Below are 24,514 nucleotides of genomic sequence, written 5' to 3'. Positions count from 1 at the left end.
TACACTTAAACTAGGGGCATCTATGGCATTCTTAGGAAAAATTCCCCTAAATGACATATGTAAAGCAGCAACTTGGGCCACTCCACACGCCTTCACAAAACACTATTGTGTAGCTGTGCAAGCAAAACAACAAGCTACTGTGGGCCAGGCTGTATTAAAAACACGTTTTCAAACTACTGCAACAGATACAGGTAGCCCCCACTAAGGAGGATACTGCTATATAGTCTATGCATAGTGTACAATCTGCAGCTCATATGCCTCGAACAGAAAATGCTACTCACCAGTATGCATCTGTTCTTGGCATGAAGAGCTGCAGAGTTGTGCATGCCCACCCTCCCCTCCGGATACATCTATCTGATCCAGTATTATCTTAATTAGATAAATCATGCATGGCCATCTTTCTATTTCTCACTACTCCATCTAACCCTACTGGCAAAACAATCTTAACGATGGAGCTGAAGCCCATGCGCACTGTCGACTGAAGGAGGAGTCACCAACCTCGTGCCTACAAGACCTCTTCGAAGACAAAAACAACATGCAAACATCTGAGCCCAACACCAGATGGCGATCTTTGCACAGTGTACAACTCTGCAGCTCTACATGTCAAGAACAGATGCATACTGGTAAGTAGCATTTTCCTTTTAAGTGACATTTTCACCTAACTATAGCGTGCCTTGGGTGGTGGAGGGGTGCAGGGAAGAGATGTAGGGTATAGCCCTTCTATGAACTGGATAGAAAGAGCTGCTAAACAATCAGAAAGTACCCTACAAACATGCTTCGGAAAATATCAACATGGCCAGATAAGAGATCAGAAAATATCTTGTAATACATAGAGCCCATCTCAGGCGCAATCTGACTGGGGTGAAGAAGAAAAACCTGGTGGTAAAGGATTCCTCAACAGAGGATAATGGGTTTGCATTTGTTTAAATAACATTTCTCTTAGGATTTTGATCTGGCCTAATGTAAACCTGTTCAACCACTTTTTTTTTTTCTTTTAACCCGTTCAGAATATTGATAGCACATCTTCACAATTTGAGTTACTCGTGTCTGTGATTTAAACCTTGTTATCTTTTTTTGAGTCACCCACAGACATCCAGAAGCTTCAGTGTCATTCATACCAATGGTGTGTCATCCATATACCAATAACAAAGTAAAAGTCTTTACACACAGTACACATTTTGTCATACTAAAGGTACCTGTTAAAATTCAATACCATATTCTAATATCCCTCTGTCGACGCTCGTACTATGAAAGTTTTCGAAATAAAACATTTGAATTTCTCATACCTCAGTGTGGAGGTAGTCTTGCATTATTGCAGACTTCACTTGCGCTATATCTAGAATAAAATCCGCCCATCCGAGTTTGAATCCTAGCGAGATTGTGCAGTCGGGTTTAGAACAAATTGTCGAAGACCTGTGAGGAAATGGGTTTTCCAATAGGGATATCTAAGTGCAGATTATAATATATGGTTGCCTCCATTCCTGTAGCCCTGTACCACTCCTCAGCAAATACCTTTCTGAATGTGACAGGCCCTTAGACCATGCCCACCAAATCGTAAAGCACTCGTACAGACACTATTTGAAAAGAGGGAATGACCAGATTGTATGTTTCTACAGAAACTGTGCAAATATATAAATACGTGATGTAAGCTTGGAGGCAACATATTTGCATGACTGGATACCTGTTGTTTTTTAACCTGCGCTGTGAGTGTGTGGCGCTGAATTAATTCAGGAATCTTTGATGATTGGGAACCACTGGTTTTAATTGGGAACTTTGTAGATGTTTTGATACTATCACAGCACCTTTGTCTTTGTATTACATATTTATTTCATATAAGTGTATTTGAAAGTTATTCCCACAATAATAATGTAATTTTTAGCTTAACTAGTTAATTGTAACTATAATTCTCTATGGCCCTATCATTCGTGTATTGTAGTTTGTAATAGAGTATGTTCAAATGGAAAAGCTTGAGATATTTACCAAAACTTTACTTTTGCTGCTTCTGTAAGGAGGAAATTGCTAAATACGATAAAATCTGTGAGGAAGCCCATAACAGATCAAAGGACGAGAAAATTCTTCACATCAAGCATTGGCTGGATTCACCTTGGCCTGGTGAGTAATGCAAAACCACTCTAATTGTAGCTAGTCTGGAAGTCTCCCACCAGCTTCCTTCAAACATTTGTGCAAATAATTTCCAAATATACTGCCAGAAATGTGAATCCTATCATGTACTATATCTATACTACTATTATAAAGAGAGAACACAATCCTTTGAGCCAGGTAAACTCGGGAACCACAGCCCCAATCAAAACACCCAATACATCATAGGAAACGTCAGGGTAAGCAGATGAACATAGGCTATATACCATAAAAAAATATACCTTAAAAGGGCAAAGTACGTTCTTTCAGAAAGTAGTCCCTTGGAAGTAGCGCCATGTCTGTGGTGGGCGTGTGCGTTTTATGCGTGCTGACATCACAATCACGGGTCCTCCATTTTAGTAAAGTAGTAAAGTGCTCGGAGAGCGGACAGGAGCGTGGCCAGAAGCGGGCAGGACAGGAGCGCCGAACCGACAGACTCCGGAGTCCGACATGCCAAGAGCGGACAGGAGCGCGGGCAGGAGCGTCAAACCGACAGCCTCCGGAGTCCGGACAGGAGCGTGGGCAGAAGCGTGGCCAAAAGCGGGCAGGACAGGAGCGCCGAACCGACAGACTCCGGAGTCCGACATGCCAAGAGCGGACAGGAGCGTGGGCAGAAGCGGCAAGGAGTGCCAAACCGATAGCCTCCGGAGTCCGGACAGGAGCGTGGGAAGAAGCGGCCAGGAGCAAAGAAACGGGGGCAAGGAAACAACACCCTGCGCACGTGATGCTGGTAAGTACGCTCTGCTGCTCCCGCTGCTGGCTGCTCTGCTGCACGTCTCCTGCAGCGGTGCTGCCCCCAACCCCCTTCTGCCCCGGACAACGTCGGGGAAGGCTGCTAGTCTGTTATATAACATTTTCCACATTCACAAGTTTACTTAAAATATGCAAGGATTTTCAAATTTACTGTTTTCTTAACCTACCCACTAATCGTTTTCTGTTGTCTTATTCCCATGCCTTGTTTTAGCATAACATGTAGTGTTTTCTACATCATTTGTGTTTTGCATTTTTCTCAATTCTATCTGCAATTGGTTATTTGTTCTTAGTGGTTTAGTGTATTTACTGACATGTAATATTTTCAGTTTTGTTGTACGCACCATTTTCTTGGTGGCCTGGGGCAGTCAGATGGTCAAGTGAATTACTGATGTAAATAAGTTGAGGACCACAGGTACAGGTAAGCTTTGGATAAGCTTTATTGCAGCACAGAGATAGTAGGTCAGCTCCTCGTCCAACCAGAGCTCCAACTGCCAACCAGGCGAAGGAGCGCTCCAGAATACAGAACACAAAGGAAGATCTAGAGTGCTAGCCCAAGGGAGGAGCAAAGCACTGTACAACAATTACCCTGTTTAACTAGTATTGTTTACCATTGGTGTATTTACCACAATGCTGGTGGTATGCCAGTTGCATAGCCAAGATGCTCCCTTTTGCTACGTAACACTCACAGTAGTTGGGGTGAGCATCAAGGCGTACTGCTGGTGGTGGTGGGGCCTAGGGACTCCAACTCTGTGTGATTCAATGAATAACTTGCGGTAGTTAAAGGTTTTTCATCTGGTTCCTCAATAGCTGATCCTTCTCTGTCCCCGTGAATACTGAATATCTTCCTCTTCACTGGATGCAAGAACTCTTTTACTAGAGAAAATCTTACCTTTTGAAAAAACTATTAAAACTAAACAACATGCTTATATAACTTAAAGGGATTTATTGAATTTAAACTATATATATTTTTTTAAACGGCTACTTAAGTATGCTCAACCTTGTGAAGGAAACTCTTCAACGATAGGAGAAATTAAAAACAGTGGCTTCGTAGACGAGCCTAGCCTTTATGCTAACTCTACAGAGAGGAAAAACACCGTTCCTTTAAGGCTGCTCTGACATATGCACAGGTGCTGCCAGTGAGCTCCAGTTCCTCTTTTTGCACTCTTGAATTTGTAATCCCACAGGGAGGTGGAGATATTGAGTTGCAATGAATATCAGCAAAGATCCCATGACTGAGATGTTACATGTCCTTAGTGTTGTATTTTATTAAAAAGAAATAGACTTATGAGCAGGTAAGTGAATACTGCATTCGAAATTAAGATAAGTATAGAAACATAGGTCCTAGCACCTTCTGTGACGAAGTTGCTGCCTCAAAATTCTTTATAGCTCCATTGTAATAAGCTCTATATTCTTTAGTTTCATTTTGTGACATTTGCTGGTCTAGAGTTCTTGTGTTGCATACTCCTGCCATCCAGTGTTGAACGAAGATATTTGCAAGTTCCTTTCAGCTCTAGTTGTCAAGGATCCTAGACTGTCGTTTGAAGAAATCGGCTGTGGTTTCACCACTTCAGTTTTCAAATGCCTGTCAAATGCCTGAGCGGTTTCTGGACTAAGGTCATATGAGAACTCTTTCTGGGTAGATACTACACTTTTCTAATTCCTCCCCAAGTGGAACTCCAAGTTCCTGTGGTTGGACTACCATTGAGTATGCAACATGTGCCTCCATTCATACAATCCACCTGCTAAATTTGCCAGGCATTAAAAAATTTGAAAAACATCCAGTATCAGAAAGGGCATCACTAACGAGGTGCACTAGATGATGCAACATCGCCCTGACACTCCTTCCATTCTTGACTCCGAGGACGCAGAGCGAGCCTGCAAAGAGGTAGAGGGCCCCTCTAGTAGAACATTGGTTTTGCAGCGTGAATCTTTCTGGATTCACTATGCTGTGCATATTCCGCGGTCTTGTGGTTGGGTCCGGATTCGTAGTCTTTTCTCTCTTTTTTTTTTTTTTTTTTTGTGGCCCAGGTGGGCGTCGGCGTCACCCTTCCTTGGGTGTATTTCCGGTGACGTCGGCATGCAGTAGAGGAATACCTGCACGGCCCAGAACAAAGACCTCATACAGAATCACCATTTCTTTACCCACACCTACGGGTAGAGTCTCTAGGGATCAACTTTGAAAAGAATCAGTTGGAAGCAGACCACCCTTCTCAATGGTGTGGTGCATTAAGCCCCGGGACTGGCCACAAGGGATACTGATCTCTGGGTTCGACCTCTCACTGAGCCTTCTCAGCACCAGACATGCCTTGAGGTACAAACTCAGAGCCTCTGCACCAGCCAATGTGAGTCAATATCTGTACGTAAATTGGCTCCAAAGCAGAGTACTAGAAAGAAGTCAACCCCAAGTTTAACGCCAAGTGAATCCTCACTGGCCATTGACCTCCCAGATATGGATGATGTCAGGCACCACCAGACAGAGAAGCAGGCAGAGAAGCAGGCAGAGAGGCAGGCATCCCCAGGAAAGATAGCCTGTCCAGCTCCACATAAGCCCCAAGCACCACAAGCACTTCCCTAGGAAAACAGGAAGATTACCTTTGAGGAGATAAAATCAGATGTGGGAGTGTTATTCTATCTCGGACTCACAAAATAGGCCACCATTCCTGTGCCATAGCCTACTCCACACCTTACATAATCCCCACAGCCACACCCATACACCACCATCACCACCATACATATTTCTGTTTTGAGTCAATATGGGCATTACAATTCCTACTTTGACCATGCTTCACTTGGGGATGGACATTATCTGTGGGCAGAATATAAAAATAGACCACCAGTAGTCTGGAGCAGTTTCCAGTAAGAGCCTCACATCTCAATGATGAAATAGCATATCCTGCCATAATACAAAGGACAACTGATCCTTTAAAAATCAGTGATTGCATGGGGGAGGAGGTTGATGCCTTCCTCGTAGAAGCACCCAAAGATGGTGGGATCAGTGCAGTGCAGTACTGAAAAGCAGGCCAAAATTACATCACAGTGTGCCACTGAACACTTTAAAGAATCTCTCAAGGTGCAGGTGATGACCCAGAGGGTTGGTAAAGAAATATGAGCCAGACCCAGATGATGATCAAAGGACATGTCCCACTAGACTCACTCGTCCTTCATAAGGCCATGAAGAAAGCCTGTGCACAAGCTACTGGGGATGGCCTTCCCCCTCACAAGGAGAGCAAACAAAATAATGCTTCTGGTAAGCTAGACATTGTAAGAGTATCAACAGAATTGGCATATGTCAAACTGTGTAGGACCCCTCTCTGGTTATCATTGGGAGGAAATGGAGATTCTGATGAAACACCTGTCAAAGGGGTACCACAAGAGATGGAGACATCTAGCAGAGGAGGTTAAATAGTATCTGATGGAAATATTTGGTGCTCCATGGGTGGAGGTGACAGTTTCTATGGATATCAACCCAAAGCATTATTCTCCTATGTCACACATAATTGAGTGTGTCTGGGTTATACCCTGAAGTCCAAAAACACCTCATTAAAGTACCATTCAATGGAGAACATAATTTCAGACCTCATGTAGACTGTATGCTTGAGAAGAATAAAAAGGACTCGGATCCTGCCAACGCCTTGGCTGTCATGCAGACTGCATCTCCAAAGACTAGTTTATGTAAACAGCAGGCAAAGTGAGATGTGAAGACTGCTACCACGGCCCTGCACACAGAATTCCATCCGCGCCATTACTTTCATACAGTTGAGGTGTTACCAAGGCACTGGCAAAAGGAAGGATCGAGGTGGCTCAAGCAGGGACACCTCAACCTCCAAACAGTAATTTGTTATCTTCATACCCCCTTATCAAACAACACCTGTTTTAGGGGGAAATGTTGCCTTCTGTGAGACAGGATGTTACACTGCAGCCTTTTCTCAATCTTTGGCCACTAAATAATCATAACCTGTTGTAGCATTTCAGATTACTACCTTACACAATGCCATCCTTCTACTCTGCATTAGAAATGACAACGCGCCCACCACCTCAGGAACATACCTACTTCCACATCCTTATACATCTGTGTGTCTGCCCTTTGACCATTAGAGTCTCAAATGTGTTAACCAAATGTCTTGTAATGGTGGCCACACATTTTCACTTCACATTTCTGGAAGAGATCTCTGTCTGCAGATTCTCTACCTTAGAATACCCCCTAGGCGTCTGACTGGATATAAAAAAAAAACATGAGCAGTCCCTCTGTGTTCTGGTTGGTGGTGCCGGCTGCTGTGTAAATGTCATCCGCACAGGATGTGATATGCACAGAACCGGTATAGGCGCCACAGCAGTGCTATGATATTCATTCCTGTCTTTCCATATCAATAGTTGTGGCTACCTGACTTTTTGACTAACTTTTTCTTAACCCTTTTTCATCAAAATAGTTTCCTGTGTGCTAGGGATATTTTCCCTTGAGAAACCTTTTGGGTTTTAAAACATTGGGGAAATGTCACAGGCAGATGTCTTTGACTTATCCCCCACTGGGTTTGTCATGTGGTCGAGCCACAACTCCAGTCCTTTTCAGGCTGCCTTTCGATCCATCGGAAATTGGTTCGGATACATCGGTGAAGCAAGACCCACATCATTCCCACTCTCGGACAGCCTCAATCATACTGATAACAGGCTTACTCCTGGAGCCGCTTGAATGAACTTTTGTCCTCCAAGTCATTGGTTTAGTTCAAAAAGAAGACAAAGCATTGCTAGACTTCACAACACCATTTCAAAGTCCCATGAAGGAGCACGGGGCTGTCCCTGTGTCTCAGGGCTATGCTCCTGCACAACTTGCGCAGATCTGGCACCCACTCCTTCTTTATACCTTCTAGAGTTTCCCAATGCCACTCTGGCCCAGTTTCAGGAATTCTTTGAGGTCGTGGCCCATATCTTTTTGGCAACCGACTCCCTCTGGAGCCGAGAGGTGTCACTCCTAGATAACTGTCAGCGAACTCTCCTCTAATGCCGGTTGGACCCCCTGGATCCACCCTCTGATCAGGACCAACCATGGTACAGTGCCAAAATTCAGCTCTACTACCCTCACCATGACTTGGACCCTCAACGCCTTTGCAGTCGTCCCGGAAGCTGCCCAATGTGGGTGAACCTATTGTACTTTCCGACTCCACTGCATTGATCTTGTCTTCAGGAATTCTCTGAGGCATTGGCCCATATCTTTTCTGCAACCGACTCCCTCTGGAGCCGAGAAGTGTCACTCCTAGATAACTGTCAGCGAGCCCTCCTCCAATGCCGGTTGGACCACCTGGATCCACCCTCTGATCAGGACCAACCATCGTACAGTGCAGAAATTCAGCTCTACTACCCTCACCATGTCTTGGACCCTCAACGCCTTTGCTGTCGTCCCGAAAGCCGCACAATGTGGGTGAACCTATTGTACTTTCCAACTCCACTGCATTGATCTTGTCTGGCATCCAGGCTGGTGCCGTGGAGAAGAAGACTGACTTATGTCTCAGACATGGTGCCACTGTCCTTTGGAGAGTTTGAGGAGGACACAGAGAACAGGGCCTTTAACCTCACTGACAGCATCAGCCACATTTTCCCAGAGGAGAACTAGTATTAGGAGTTGAATGATGCCAGCAGGCTGGACACCTCCCCATGCTCTGGGTTGGTCTGGGCCAGCCACTGAAGTCAGCATTATTCATAGTGGTGATTAGTATGGCTGCTTAGGTCCTTAAACTCCAGCTCCCATCAGTGGAGGTTACAACTGTTAAGAGGTGCTTGAGCTTGGCCACTTCATTTAATGAAACCTTGCAGCGTTTCTTAGCATCTTTGTCCAAGATATGTTCCAGGTCCCAGTCCACTATCAGGTTGCACGTCTGCACTGTCCTGTGCCAGTGAACTATGCATTTCTTACGCAGCACGTCACCCCTCAGAGTTTGATGGTGCAAGCTTCGCCAGCCAGAATAAACCCTACTGCCTTTTCTACTACCCCTCTGGATAAGGAATCCGAACGGTTGGAGACCATTGGAAACATCATCTGTCGCCAGCCTGGACTTGCAGGTGGTCAATACTGCTTGTATTTTGGGCAGAGATATTCCCACGCTCTGCGGGACTTAGTGACACAGGTGCTGCCCATGGTCACTGAGGGGGTCCGAGCTATCCTGTCACAAGCCATGCGTGATGGCTGAAATGCAGCAAAATTTCACATGAAATTTTTGGTAAACACCATGGAATCCCTCACCAGGGTAAGGGGGTTGCACAGTGGTTCTTAGATGTCACACTTTGTTACAGTCATCTGGCTTTTTAGGGCATGTCCAGGCGAACCAATGGAGTTACCCTTGGATGGCTCTCACCTGTTTGACTAAAAATCGGATGTAGTGCAGGAGCGCTTTATAAAGAGCAGGGTCACTTGTGTGCTCCTTGGTTTTGGCCATTGCTCTTCACCATCCGCATTCCTCCTTTCGTCCTTCCCGTGGCAAGGGTAGAGGACTCAAGACACACCAGTGCAAACAATACCTGTAAAATCAGCAGGCTTTTCATTCAATTTCTTGGCTATGGCAGGTGCTCAAATAGATCTCACAAGTAGCAGGGGCACTGAACTGCGCAGTTCTCCACCCCCTCCTGCTGCTGCCCCTCTCAAACCTCTTCAGTGCACCCTTCTTGATTCACAGCAATGCTTTGACTGGCAGAATACAGCATATTCTACCAGAATGCTAGCCTGTTACCTCCGACAAATGGGTGCTATAAATTGTTGGGCAGGTTTACACCCTTCTTTTTCTCAACACCCCTCCAGCCATGCTTCTTTCTAAATAACGACTGTCGGAGGACCATCTGTCTTTATAGCACCAGGAAGTGCAGTCTCTTTTGTCCAAGGGAGCCATCAAGAAGGTTCTGAAACCAGAAGTAGGTCTTGGCTGCTACTTCCTCCACTTTCTGGTACCAAAAAAGGATGGAGACCTCTGCTCTATTCTAGACCTGTACCCTATCCTCTCCTTCCTGAGAAAAGAAAGGTTCAAGATGCTCACCATTGCCCAGATCCTGTCTGCCCTGGAGACTGGATTGTAGCGTTGTACCTGCACAATGCTTATTTTCATATCCCCATTGTAGGAAAGTGGGTTTCTGTTGCAGTAACCTCCCCACTTTTTGCCAGATTACTGATGCACTTCTCCGTGGTGTGCCCTGAGTTCCTGCCAATCAGGTTCCCAGGGCCTGTGTTCTTCCCCCAAAACTAACCCAATTGGCATCTCTGGCCACAGGTCGGCTCCTGGTAAATGTTTCCACAGGTACCCAGGGCACTGTGACAAGGGAAGACCTCTAAGGGCTGCAGCACTTGTTGTCCACCCTTAGAGGCCCTGTACCTTGACATTCACACACTGCCTTGGCAGGCTGCGTGTCTTGATGCAAATCAGAGTCGACATGGCACACATCCCTGTGTGCCATGCCTACAAAAAACTGCCCTGGCATACATCAGTCACCCCTCTAGCGGGGTGCCCTTTGCCAGTGGTGAAGGTACAGGTGCATGAGCCCTGTACCCCTACAGTTCCCAGGTCCATTCCTGGGCGCTGTAAGTGCTGTGCTGCCATTAGGAGTATATGGTGCTGGGAGTTTATTACGAACTCCACAGCACCATAATGGCTGCACTGAAGACTGGGAAGTTTGGTATCAAACTTCTCAGCACATTAAACCCGCACTGATGCCAGTGTGGTATTTAATGTAAAATGCACGCAGAGGGTAACTTAGAGCTGCCTCCTGAAACCAACCCATATCCCGTGTCTGGACTGAGAGGCTGCCTAGGCTGCACCCAGGAGACATGTTGCTGGACCCCTGGGTAGAGAGCCATCCGCTCTCTTGGGCCTGCAACAGTGCACACCCTGGGACGAGGTGCTAGGTCTCCTCCCCAGGATGGGCAGGGGAAGCTTCAAAGGCATGCAGCCTTTGTGAGCTTCTCCAGGCCACTTGCTGAACTCAGCAACTGGTCCACACCGGTTCTGGCCCCCTCTCTGGCGGTCAGAACGGCGGGAATACCTAAGTGAGAGAAGGGGGTGTGCCAGCCTCTGCCAACCCCACCCCTCAGGTGGGGGAGGCGAGGTGAAGCACAACTCGGGGATAACGCAATCTTGAGGATTGGGAGCCCTACCCAATCAGGACTAGGCTAATGCCCCCCTCCCACTGGAGAGTGGCAGGATAGGGGGTGTATTCACCCCAGGAAAGGGACCCATTGGTCCCTGACCTAACCCTCCCTTTAACACACCTAAATTTAGTATTTAGGGGCACCCTGAACCTTCCTTCCTCAGATCCCGATTCCGAAGCAAGAAGAACAAGAAGACCTGCCATGCAGCTACTTACTAGAGGACGCCACCAACTGACATGGCCCCAGGCCTACCAGCCTGACGATCCTTGAACCTGCTCCTGCAACCTTGGAGGACCTGACTGCCTTGCTCATCCAAAGACTGGGACTCCCATGAGCAGTGGTTCTGCTCAAACAGCAACAACCCCTGGTGCCAGCCAGGAACCGCAAATTCAGCACACTCTGCACCCGCTGAGCCCGGCCTGTGCCTGAGTGAACAAAGACCACGAGGAAGTCCCCCCGGCGGCTGTCACCATGAATCTTGCACCCAAAGGCCCTCCTCGACAATCCTGACGACGCCTGCAGCCTCACAACCAGGGACCCCTCCAAACGTGACCAGTTGAGGGTAAGATTTCCTGACACCAAAAGACACCCCAGCACCCTGTGGCCCCCTGTGCCCTCCTCTGGGGTGCCCAACTAACCTACAGCTTCCCAACTTACCTCTCGAAGTGGTGGTCGCATCTGTAGAATCTCCGTCCCCGAGCCTGCAGCCTTTGCTCAACTTCCAGCTTTTCCATTGAAATATATTGGGCGCCCGACGGCCCAAAAGCACCTTGCACCCAGCCGCCAAAGTGCCACTGGAAGTGCAGCATCTATCCTATTCTACTTCCCCACTGGCCTTGTGTAAGTGACCAGGAGCTCAGCTCCCACAGCCGTGTGGTCTGTCAACCAAAGGCCCCCCTGTAAGAAAGTGGCTCTGTATATACTGGACCAAAGTAAGGTACAGTGTGCACAGAGTCCACAGTCTCCAGAGGTTTGGCAGAGGCTAAAGTTAGATATAACCTTACTCTCTAAAGTGGTAGATTGGTCGAGCAGTAAGGCAGTATCAGAGGACAGTGTAAAGCATTTGTTGTACACACTCAGTCAACAAATGATCTAACACACTCAAGAACTGAACTCTAGGCCAATTGTTTTGTATCAAGATATAGTTTTTTTTATTTTATAACCAACAATGTATCAAAATATACTTTTCTCAGAATAAGTGACTTTAGTTAAATACTTTCCAAATAGGCAATAGACTTTTTAAGTACAATAGTTACAGTTGTTGCAATAGGCAACACACTTTCAAACACAATATAACATTGAGCTCAATGGGAATTTCTAGTTAAATGCAATTAATTACTTTATAGATTACTTATCCAACTACAGGACTGGATCCTAGATTCAGTCCCGGGACATCTCCTGTAAACAGTACAGTAAAGGCGTTTTGGTTACAGTAGTGATTTTTAAGGAATATTATTGTATTTTCAAAGTTGACACTTCAAAACTTTTCAGTGAAAACCCAGCAATGTTATCCTATGGAAGGAAATTCATGTTACTGGTAAGTACAGTTAAAATTACTTTTTAGGTTCAGTGCTGGGCTTAAAGATACAGCACCGGGTTCTCTCCTGGTAACAGGTGAGTAAATTGGAAATCGTTATTCGGCTGATTTTAGATGAAAATTTTAATGTTTCAAAACTCCAAGCTTGAAGAATTTTCAAGTGAAACCAGTCAATGTTACCATATGGAAGGAAGACAAGTTATCAGCTTTTGAGTAAGTATTCGGCTGGCAGATTTAAGGTTCTGGGCATAGACTCCAGGGTCTCCCAGGGTCGGAAAGGTACAGTTGTTGCACCCTGAGCGGCACAGGGGCAGCCGGGTGCAGAGAAAGTAGGCCCAATTTTATCCTATGGAGGATAGGGGGCCTTCGCTTGATGCCTGCAAGCAAGCAGGCCACGCGGCTGTGAAAGGTGAGCTGCTGGTCACTTACACAGGGCAATTGGGGAAGTAAAGTAGGATAGTTGCTGCACTTCCAGCTGCACTTGGGTGGCTGGGTGCAGAGTGCTTTTGAGCCGGCGGGCGCTCAATGTTAATCAATGGAAGAGTAAAAAAATTAACAAAGGCTGCAGACTCTGGGACGGAGATTCTTCAGGTGCCACCACCACTTCGAGAGGTAAGTTGGGATCTTGGAGAAGAGGTAGGTACCCCAGAGGAAGGCACAGGGGTCTTTTGGTTTCGGGAATTTTTACCCTCAGTTGGCTGCGGTTGGAAGGGTCCCTGGTTCTGAGGCTGCAGGCGTCGTCTGGTTCGTCGAGGAGGGTCTTTGGGCACTAGAGTCCGGGTCACAGTCGCCGGGGGGACATCCTTGTGGTCTTTGTTCACTCAGGCACAGGCCGGGCTCAGCGGTTGCAGATTGGGCTGGATCCGCGGTTCCTGGCTGGCACCAGGGTTGTTGCTGTTTGAGCAGAACCACTGCTCATGGGAGTCCCAGTCTGTTTAGAGGTTCAAGGCAGGCAGGTCTTCCGGGGCTTTCGAGGTTGCTGTCCGTAGGAGACGTCGGGGTTTAGCAGGAGCAGGTTCAAGGATCAACACGCCTGTAGGGTTCTGGGGCCAAGTCAGTTGGTGTCTTGTTCTTGTTAGCAGCTGCACAGCAGGTCTTCTAGTTTCTTGTTCTTCACCTCGTTTCTATCGGGATCTGAGGAAGGAAGGTTCAGGGTGCCCCTAAATACAAAATGTAGGGGCGTTACAGGTAGGGCAAGGGCAGGGACCAATGGGACCCTGTCCTGGGGTGAGTACACCCCCTAGCCTGCTCCTCTCCTGTGGGAGTGGGGCAGGAGCCTATCTCTGATTGGGCAGGGCTCCCCATCCTCAAAATGGCCGAAGCCCAGAGTTGTGCTTCACCTCTCCTCTCCCACCTGAGGGGTGAAGTTGACATAGGCTGGCACACCCCCTTCCCTCACCTAGGGTTTCCCGTCGTTCTTCCTGCCAGAGTGGGGGTCAGAACGGGTGGGGGCCAGTTGCTGAGTACAGCAATCAGCCTGGAGAAGCTCACAAAGGCGGCATGCCTTTAAAGCTTCCCCTGCCCATCCTGGGGGAGGAGGCTTGGCACCTCGCCCCAGGATGTGCATTGTTTCAGGCCCCCAAGAGCGGCAGGCTTTCGACCCAGGGGTCCAGAAACATGTCTGGTGGTGGCAGCCTCGGTAGCCAGGCAGTCAGGACACTGGGAGTTAGTTAGGTTTTAGGGGGCACCTCTAAGATGCCCTCGGTCGTGCATTTTACATTAAATCCCACACTGACATCATTGCGGGTTTAATGTGCTGAGAAGTTTGATATCAAACTTGTCAGTCTTCAGTGTAGCTATTATAGTGCTGCGGCGTTCGTAATGACAACCTCCCAGCACCATATACTCTTAATGGCAGCACTGCACTTACAGTGCCCAGGAATGGCCATGGCTACTGTAGCGGCATAGGGCTCATGCACCTGTGCACACACCACTGGCATAGTGCACCCAGCTAGAGGGGTGACTGAAATATGCCAGGGCAGTGTGGTTGTGGGCATGGTACACAGGGATGTGTGCCATGTAGACCTTTTTTTAGTTCTGCACCAAGACACTCAGCCTGCAAAGGCAGTGTCGGTGTGTCAGGGTACAGGGCCCCTAAGGGTAGCACAATAAGTGCTGCAGCCCTTAGGGATCTTCTCTGGTCACAATGCCCTGGGTACCTATGGTACCATTTACCAGGCTGACCGGTGGCCAGAAATGCCAATTGGGTTTTAGTTTCAACACCGTTTTAGGGAAGGAACACAGGCCCTGGGCACCTAATTGGCAGGAGCCCAGGGCACGCTCAGTCAAAGCACATCGGCAATTCAGCAAAAAGTGGGGGCATACCATGAAAGAAAGATGGCACTTTCTCACACCCCCTGCCCGCCATAGGCTAACATTGGGCCTACTCTCTCTGCACCTGGCTGCCACTGTGCTGCTAATGGTGTAACAACTGTACCAACCTGACCCTGGGAGAGCCCTGTTTCTTACCCCAGAACCTGAACTCTGCCAGTCGAGTACTTACCCAAAGACCAATAACTTGATTTTCTCCATAGGGTAACATAGGCTGGTTTTCACTTGGAAATTCTTCTAAGTGTCGAGTTTTGCAACTTTAAAATATTCACAAAAAATCATCCGATCAATGAAAACGAAATTACTCGCCTGTTATCAGGAGAGATACCAGTGCTGGATATTTGTGCCCAGCACTGACTCTGAAAAGTAATTATAACTTACAGTTAACTTGATTTTCCTCCATAGATTTACATTGCTTGGTTTTCACCAAATTTTCTTTGTGTCGATTTTCAAAACATACAAATATTCCTCAAAAATCGCATGTGTAACAAAAACTATTTCTTTCAACTGTTTACAGGAAATGCACCAGGGCTGAATCCAGGATCCAGCCCTGAGTAAGAAAAACATTTGTGAAGTGATTTTATTGCATTTACTTAAAACTTCCCATTGAGCTCAATGTTATAATTGTGTTTAACTTGTGTTGCATATTGCAACAACAGTATCGATTGCATTTAAAAGTCTACTACTATTTTAAAGTATTCAACTGTAGCATCTCATTCTGAGAAAGTATTTTTATATCTACTTGTGGTTCTAAAATAAAATAACAATATATTTTTATATACAAATCAATTGGCCTAGAGTTCAGTTCTTGAGTGTGTGACACCATTTGCTGACTGAGTATGTACAACAAATGCTTTACACTGTCCTCTGATACTGCCTTACTGCTCGACCAAGCTACCATTTTAGAGAGTAAGATTATATCTAACTTTAGCCTCTGCCAAACCTCTGGGGACTGTGGACTCTGTGCACACTGTACCTTACTTTGGTCCAGTATATACAGAGCCACTTTCTTACAAGTGGTCTAAAGTTTCTGATAACTCTGGATTGATGTGTGAAGCTCATTCGGGCAGTCAAAAGTAAGTATAGTGTCTGACCCTCACGCTGCATTACCGATTTCTTCCATGTTTCCATGTAAGAAGGTTGAGCTGTGCTAGTGGATAAAGGTGCCAGCTGGTAGATCCTTCGTAATCATGGGAGCTTTTTATTTACCAGTAATGATAGTATTACTGGGAGATTCAGGGTGAGCTATCACCCCAGTGTGGATTTTATCAGTTGTCTTGGGGTTGGAGAGATCGATTTCACAGTGGCTAAATGGCTTATTCTCAAGGTCCAAGGTTCTAACCACTGGGTGCTCCCTAGAACAAGGAAGCCAAGATGGCCACCTAGCCGAGCGTCAGTCTACTTCATCCAGGGCACCATATCTATTCGCCAGAGGTAATTTGAAGACGTGAGATTGCATTAAGAAAGGACCCTGACCTATTGGTGGCCTAATCTGGTACCAAGTATTTGAACCGGCTCTGGGGTCCACCCTGTCAGCATGAAGAAAGGGCCTGGGATGCAGGGCACCTTGCCCAATCAGTGGCCGAGACTGTCGCTGTGTATTAGGTCTAATTGTAAAATCATCCCTGCTATTAGTGGTGGGTCCTGGAGCATAAAAATGGGTGAGCGCAAGAAGACAAATAGCATAACCAGTTAGTGGAAAACAGATACTGTAAGACAATAGATTTTGCACAATAGAGGGGTTTCTGAAGTTCAATATAACACAGTCCCCTCTGGCATCTTTGGGTCTATTGCCCACCCAACCCACTCTGCGTGCCAATATTATTTCACCTGCATTACCAAGATTGAATTGGCACTGTTTAACAAACAAATGTAGGCATTTATTCTTTAGCTCATGGTGAGTTTCTTTCTGTCCTTCGTTGAGAGGTGGAACTCCAGTGAGAACAATGACCTAAGGTGTCATGGCTGGTGGCAGATTTATTGTTGGGAGGTCAGGTTGGTCTATCCCTGCTTCTCATTCTCTTCATCCCTCCTCTGTCAGAGGATGTTTCAGAAGTGCCCTCATTGTCAAGTACACTGCCCCTTACCGAATGTCCCTTCTTGGACTGATCACTTTGGATTTCCAGAGTAACAGTTGGTGCCCCACTAGAGGTGATAGACTTCTCTCTAGTTTCCATTATTCCAGATTCGATGGCGGCTGTAGTCTCTTTTCTGGGCTCTCTTGGCATTATAGAAGGCTTGTGTGCTTGCCCTGCAGTACTAGTGCAAGTGGTTAAAATTTGGTCCAATCGGGGGGATAACTTGGCCAGTTCTTCTCTCACGATATCCTGGATTATGCCTCGTAAGGATTCCAGCATGGTAGATACTGATGCTGGTGGTTGCACATCTATGGGCTGGGGTTCCCCTTCCGGCACGATCGAGAAAGGCCTATCGCCGGTGCACACTGGTGAGCAATCATTGGGTTTTTTCCGCTTGGCCCCAGTTCTAGTCGTCTTGGTGGGTTGCCTTGAGTCTATTGGCTTGGCAGGACCTTTAGTGGCTCCCCTCCTTCTAATGGCCACTTTCGGAGTCACACCTGTGTTCAACCCTGGGGTCTGGGTCAGATTTGTGGTTTCAGAGGTTTGGTCAAGGACAGATTGTGTTTATAGAATCTCCCTGTTATCGTGCCTGCCCCCTTCCAGATTTTCATTAGCTCTGATAGTTACTGCCAAGTCGTGATGTGCCGTCCAGATTTCTGAGAGATTGAGGTGGAAAGGGGAAGTGCCAAGAGAGGGAGCCCAGCTCAGCCTTGAACAGCTGCTGACTGGTGCAGATGGGCCCTCCCTTGGCCCGGGCTTCGCCCGTGCATGTCCCGCACTGCGGGAGGTGTCTGAGCCTTTTGTCCTGCCCTTGGACGCGCATGCAGCGTCGCTGGTGCTGCTGGGAGATGGTGTTCTGCCGTTCCCCACACGACGCAATTGTAAGCGTGCTGGCCGTTTCCCTTGCGGCATGTGTTGGTGCTGGCAAGCCGTTCCCTTCACGGCACGAGGGTAAGGCTGGTTTTGAGATATAACTTTGTAAAATATTATGCACTGCGAATACTCCTGCATGTCTTAGATTAGTGGAAGTGTCTAACAGTCTTGAATAGTGATCGTATTTAACCCACAATATTCGATGCAAGGTCTCAACTCTTTAAACTTCTTAAAGATGAAGAAAAGTGGAGCTCTTGCAAGTGATGTGGATGGCACAGTCTGGCCTTTCTGAAGGTTCTTGACCAAATATTCCTTCAGAACATGTTTCTCGTGCTGGAACAGAGTACATTCTATAATAGGGAATTATGGCTCCAGGTTTGGTCCGAATGGTACACTCCACATCTCTGAGAAGAAAAAGATGCATGGCAATACAACAGAAAACTTCTAGTAAGCCATAGTAATAGACAGAGTCTGACTGATTGTAGATTGATACTGTGTAACCGCTATCGCTGCAGAACTGTGATGATGGAGAAGACATTGGTCTCCCAATTGACATAGGAATGGTGTTCAAGCCAGGGTTTCCCAAGTTCTAAGGCATAGTTAGCAGGTAGGATTAGATCAAAAGCATCCATCTCCTTATAATTACTCATTAAAGATACCAAGAGCGGAACCGTGGTGGCCATAACGCAGGAAGTCAAAGGAATGCAATCAATTGTTAGTAAATGATCTGGAGAGGACTTTTTATCCTGAGTGGAATTTGGAGGGTCTGGGCACAATTAAAGTCTATATACACCCTGGAGGCACCAGAATCTTAACAGGACAGGAGCATAGACAGCTTTGCCAGGATGATTTGAAGAATCAACTCTGACTTGAACAAACGTAAATTTCATCCACCAGAGAAACTAAAACCTTAGGAAGAGCAGAATCTCCCACCCCATTCTTTCTTACAAAGGATGGGACCTAGTATTTCCTAAAGTGTTGAACAGTACAATACCTCTGTAGAATGTTAGGATGTGCACAATAGAAGCACAAACCTCTCTTATTTCTTTGTTTCCCCTTCGGTGTTGAACAAGGGACTTTCAGTCGATTTGAGCTGCATTGGCTCGTCAAGTACCTCAGAAGAAACAACTGGTTCTGTAATTGGCTCAGTCTGCATAAACATTCGGCAAGGAGTAGAAATAAACCTCTAGCTTCTCTGTTTTTTCATTGTCCTTTCCTTAAGTCTGTTCAATCAAAAGAACCTGGTCAAGAACTTCAGAAATCAGGGGAGTTTGAGAAACTATTTCCAGCTCATCTTTTAACTGCTCCTTCAACCGTTCTGGCATAAGGTCATCTGAGTGCTTATTCACCCAGGTGGTCTCTGCATCAAGCTAGCCAAGAAGCAGCATCCAGAAGGTCTGAGAGCTGATCCTTTCAGAGCTAAGGCTGCTACTCCTGCAGTGTTTGTTCTTGACTTCTGCCAAGCTGTGTCATGGGTTTAATGAACCCATTTACAAAGCACTACTGTGTTGACGGCGCATCCTGACGGAAAGGACATTTCACCTGTTCAGTCCTACAGGGCTGTTTTGTCGGAGTCCACTTCAGGCCCTCTGCTTTGGGAAGGTACTACTTTGGTATCTATTCAAATATATATTTTAATATACATTTTAAACTTGTATGACGTAACAGCTACCCGGAGGTTTCCCGGCGCCTACGCACACATGCTATGAAGAGGAGTAACCATTGGAGCTTACTGATTAAATAACCATGTATTGATGCCTTTCCGGAATCTGACATAGTTATGCTCATGGCCGAGTAAGAGTGGTAATGAATTCCACAATGCAGGGGCCAATTGAGCAAAAGAACAACCACCCATCCGAGCCAGTTTGAACCTAGGGGGTCACGAATGTGGGCTGTTTGGATGAGCTAGATGACGAGTGGGGATGTATTGTTTAACCAAAGCACTAAGATAGCTGGGCGCCGACCAGGCGTTGATTCTGTGCATGAAGCAAAGTGCTTTGATTTTGGATACATTTTTGATCTTTAGCCAATGCAAGTCGCGAAGGGACCTAGTGATAGATGTCATTTTAGGAAGCTGAAGTAGGAGTCTGGCTGCAGCGTTTTGAACCACTTGCAGAAAGCGAATGACCACCTTGTTAGACCCTAGGTATAAGACATTCCCATAGTCCAATCTTGACACAATCAAGGCTTGGACCACCGTCTTTTGAGCCCCAGCCGGCAGCATGCATAGAATCTTTCTCAGCCATTTCAAAATGCCAAAGCATATTGAAGTGGTCTTAACTGCTTGTTGTCACATAAACAGTTGGTCATCTATAATGATGCCCAAGTTGCGTACAAATTGCGATGGCTGGGGAAGGGGACCCATTTGGTGTGGCCAGTGATGTGAGCCCCAAAGATCTTTACTACCACCAAGGATGAGGAGCTTCGTTTTTCCTCCATTCAACTTCAGTTTGTTCTAATGCATCCAGTCAGCAATGTTTTGTAGGCCTATTTGAAGAGAGGACACCTAAGGCTTATCTGTGGATAGAGAAAAGATAAGCTTTGTGTAGTCTGCGTAAGAATAAATTGTAAGCCCAGCTTCTGCTTTGGTTGCCCGGGGACTAATGTAGATGTTAAAAAGCAGTGGACTCAAAATAGAGCCCTGAGAAACTCCGTGAAGGGAGACATGAGAACTGGAGTTTTGCAGCGTGAATCTTTCTGGATTCACTATGCTGTGCATATTCCGCGGTCTTGTGGTTGGGTCCGGATTCGTAGTCTTTTCTCTCTTTTTTTTTTTTTTTTTTTTGTGGCCCAGGTGGGCGTCGGCGTCACCCTTCCTTGGGTGTATTTCCGGTGACGTCGGCATGCTTCCTGCGGAAGCTCCCATCCCTGGGCGCCATCTTCAGATTCTTTTTTCCGCGGTCGGGTCTGGATCGTTCCCGTTGGGCTCCAGACATTTTTGGAGAAAGTACTGCAAAGCGAGAAGTTCGAGAAGAAATTAAAAGAAGAAGACCAAGGAAGACTTCGCAGACCATTGGCGAAGAGAGAAGGAGGAGAGAACGTCGAGAACTTCGACGTCCACGCGGTCAGGGAAGCCTGAAACGCTCGAGGATGGACAACACGCCGTTCAAGTTCTGCCCGAATTGCAGACACAAGTACGCGCAGAAAGATCAGCACCCGGTGTGCAACCTTTGCCTACCGGTGGACCACAGAACCGAAGACTGCAACGCCTGCTCCGTCTTCGCCGCGAAGACACTTCGTGTGAGGAAGAGCCAGAGGGTAGCACACGCCACCCTCGGAGGAAAAGCCCCGACGCCTTCGCTGTACGACCTGGGGATGTCCTCAGAGGAGGAGGACAACGCTGCCGCCGAACACGACAGCTACACGGTCGTAGAGACCGATTCCAAGAAGACGCCTGATAAGGTAGGAGACTCGACGTCCCACAAGAGCACGAGAGACCCTGAGTCTCGAAAGAACGAGGGCCAGACCCCGAAGGCACCGACGCAGCGACATCTGCAGTCCGCGACCGCACACAGGCCCAGCGGATCCTCAGAGAAGGAGTCCCTGGCGCCGAGAGCTGTAGAACAGCAGAAGGCTCCAAAGATCGCCTCCGAAAGGGGCCGGGCTGTTGAACAGCAGAAGGCGCCGAAGATCGTCTCCGAAAGGGACCGATCGGCGTCGAGGGAGAAAGACCCGAAAGCTTTGACGACGTCCAAGGACCCGAAGCCAAGTTCGACGTCCAAACCTTCGACGCCGAGAGTCTCGCCGCCGAGCCAGGTGACGAAGAGAGGGGCCGAGCGTTCCGAGGCCGAGAACGCGGCCGAAAGGGAAAAGAAAAGACGGCGTTTGGAGGCCGAGATGGCGAGCATCTTGCAGCGGAAGAAGGATTTCGACGCAGAGATGAGTGCCTTTACAATTCACTTCATCGGAGCCGCGTTGAGGGATGGCAGGCGATTTGTTTGTTGCTGTAACCGTTTCTGATTAGGAAAGGATTCCCCAATATACGTTAAAGGCTCATGAAGTCCTCTAGTTGTGAACTTTAAGTTCTTACGCCAACTGGGCGCAACTACACTCACTTACATATAACATTGTGAGGAACATTACACATTGTGGTAATTTTATTTTTCACTTTTACATTTTACATGTGAGTAAGGGGAGGGTAAGTGCATACACCCTTGTCCTGAAGAAGGGGGCTTTGACCTCCGAAACATGTTGACTTTTAATACAGTGGTTTGATACCCTAATACGTATCTTTCTATAACCACGCCCTGCACTTTAAATTTTAATAATACCAGCCGGGGATTTAATAAAGTTTTTTTCTTCCCACGTGCCAGGTATTTTTTAACCACTCACTTTTTTCACCTCACCTCACTCACATCCTTGTAAAAAAACACACACCCCCACACATAGTTCACGTCAAGTGCTCCTGCGTATTCGCGAGTCGTAGCACGCCGCATCCCGTAGAGGGGTGCGAAGGCCCCGATGATGAAGCATGACACCAAGGGGCCTGTTGGTGTGTGAGGGGCATTTAAACAACACTGTGTGTTCCCCATCACCTTAGGGATCACTATCACCTGAGTGGATTCCACTTTGTTTATGCCTTTACAATTCCACACAAGACCAAGCACGTGGTGCTAGATCTGGTCGAAGAGGAAGAAGAACTCGGCGACGGACATGGCCCGGCCGCTGAGATGGTCGACGACCAGGGAGATGAGGAGAATCCCTACGAGGATTACGGCTATGACGAGGAGGAGGGCAGTAGGTTGGACGCCGAGTCGGCCACCTCTGACCCCATCGAGGAGGATTACCTGGATATCGACACCGAGAGCCCGGAGGAGGCGGTCGACACATACCCCTCGAGGCCCTCGCCGCCTGACGACATCGGGGCATACAATTCGGCGATACAATCTGCCGCAGCGGCATTTAGGTTGAAGCTCGACGAGGAGAAGCAGAAAGCAGACTTCCTGCTCGAGACTTTGCTCCCAACACAGACAAGGAGCCAGTTCCTCCCAATGCTCGAGAGCGTCTTGGCTCAAGGACGAGAAGCATTCAAGGAGCCCGCAACATGCAAGGCGGTAACCCCTAGAACAGAGAAAAAATACAAACACTCCACGAAGGACCCGGCCTACATTCGAGGCGAGGTCTCCGCAGACTCCATTATCACGGCCACGGCTAGGAAGAGGGCCAACGTATCCACTACCTCGGGCCCACCACCGGATAAGGAGAGCAAGAGGATGGATCTGGTGGGCAGAAGGAGCGAACGGAATGCTGCGACCCACTGGCGCATGGCTAACTCCAACGCTCTTCTAAACAGGCACATGTACCAGATCATGGACGGCCTGGGGCACTTGGTGAAGGACCTACCCCAGGAGGCCAGGCAGAAGGCCGAGATGTTGGTCGAAGAGGGGAAAAATGCGGCAAATTCTTGCCTTAAGACGGCCCTGGACGGGGCAGACACCGCCAGCAGGCTGATGATGATGGGTGTCACGGAAAGGAGACACGCCTGGCTCAGGATTTCAGGGTTCAAACCCGAGGTGCAACACAGTATCCTCAACACACCGTTCAACGGCGACACGCTCTTCGGGGCAACTGTGGACGAGAAACTCAGCCAGCTCAAGAAAGATAATGAGACGGCAAGGTCTATGGGGGCGTTGCAGTTCAGAGGCAACAGAAGAGGCACCCCGTCACGGAGGCCCGGCGGGAGAGGTGGAAACCAACCAGGTACATCACACCAGGTTTTCCAGCAAACGCACCAGGCTGACTCACAGGGACAGCAAGGTCAGCAGAAGCAGTCCTGGCAGTACCAACCAAGAGGTCAGTCCTTTCGAGGAAGAAACGGACGTGGCCAGAATAGGAGAGGGGGGCAGCAGCCCTCCTCAAAGTGACTCCACAGAACTCTGGGTGCCCAGCCACAGAAAGGACCCGGGGGGGCACCACGTACCAAGGGGTCGGGACAATCAAAACACCTACGACCACATGACACCAGTGGGAGGAAGATTGAAATTTTACCTCCAGGAATGGAGAGAAATCACATCAGACAAATGGATCCTAAACATCATCCAATTCGGGTATTGCCTGGAATTGGAGAAAAGGCCAACAAGCAGGAAACCAAGGGGAAGACCGCCAGCAGGAGACCAGCTGGCGAGGCTTCAGGAAGAGGTAAAGGAACTTCTGCAAAAGCAGGCCATAGAGCGAGTCCCATTCAAGGAAAGGAACAAGGGAGTCTACTCGACGTACTTCCTGGTACCAAAGGTAGACGACAAGATGAGGCCCATCCTAGACCTGAGGTTCCTCAACAAATTCATAAGAACACAGAAATTCAAAATGACCTCCCTGCAGGAGGTGCTACCGCAACTGCAGGTCGGAGACTTCATGGTCACGATAGACCTCAAGGACGCCTACTTGCACATACCGATGAACAAAAAGCACAAGCATATGCTCAGGTTCACAATCGGGGGAGGCCACTACCAGTTCACAACGCTGGCCTTCGGACTCAAATCAGCACCAAGGGTATTCACGAAGTGCCTCGCAGCAGTTGCTGCACACCTACGAAGACAGGGGATACACGTATACCCTTATCTAGACGACTGGTTGGTGAAGGCGAGTTCGTACCAAAGGTGCACACACCACGCACAGACAGTGACGAGCACGCTCATAAACCTGGGGTTCTCCGTCCATTGGGAAAAATCGTCAATGGAACCG

The 24,514-nt window shown here is 47.8% G+C and overlaps 1 protein-coding gene across 4 annotated transcripts in view; it reads left to right on the top strand.

Moving 5' to 3' along the window:
• The window catches only part of OGDH (oxoglutarate dehydrogenase), a 514,759-nt gene that overhangs the window by 359,195 nt on the left and 131,050 nt on the right, over positions 1-24,514 (top strand). For all 4 annotated transcript variants that reach the window (XM_086943425.1, XM_086943426.1, XM_086943424.1 and 1 more), the window contains one exon: positions 2,010-2,112. In XM_086943425.1, the coding sequence (XP_086799551.1) occupies positions 2,010-2,112 (103 nt within the window). The remainder of the gene's footprint in view (positions 1-2,009; positions 2,113-24,514) is intronic.

The sequence above is a fragment of the Lissotriton vulgaris genome, chromosome 11, assembly GCF_964263255.1.
Source record: "Lissotriton vulgaris chromosome 11, aLisVul1.2, whole genome shotgun sequence".
Taxonomy (NCBI): domain Eukaryota; kingdom Metazoa; phylum Chordata; class Amphibia; order Caudata; family Salamandridae; genus Lissotriton; species Lissotriton vulgaris.
This window is presented reverse-complemented; position numbering and strand designations above follow the sequence as displayed.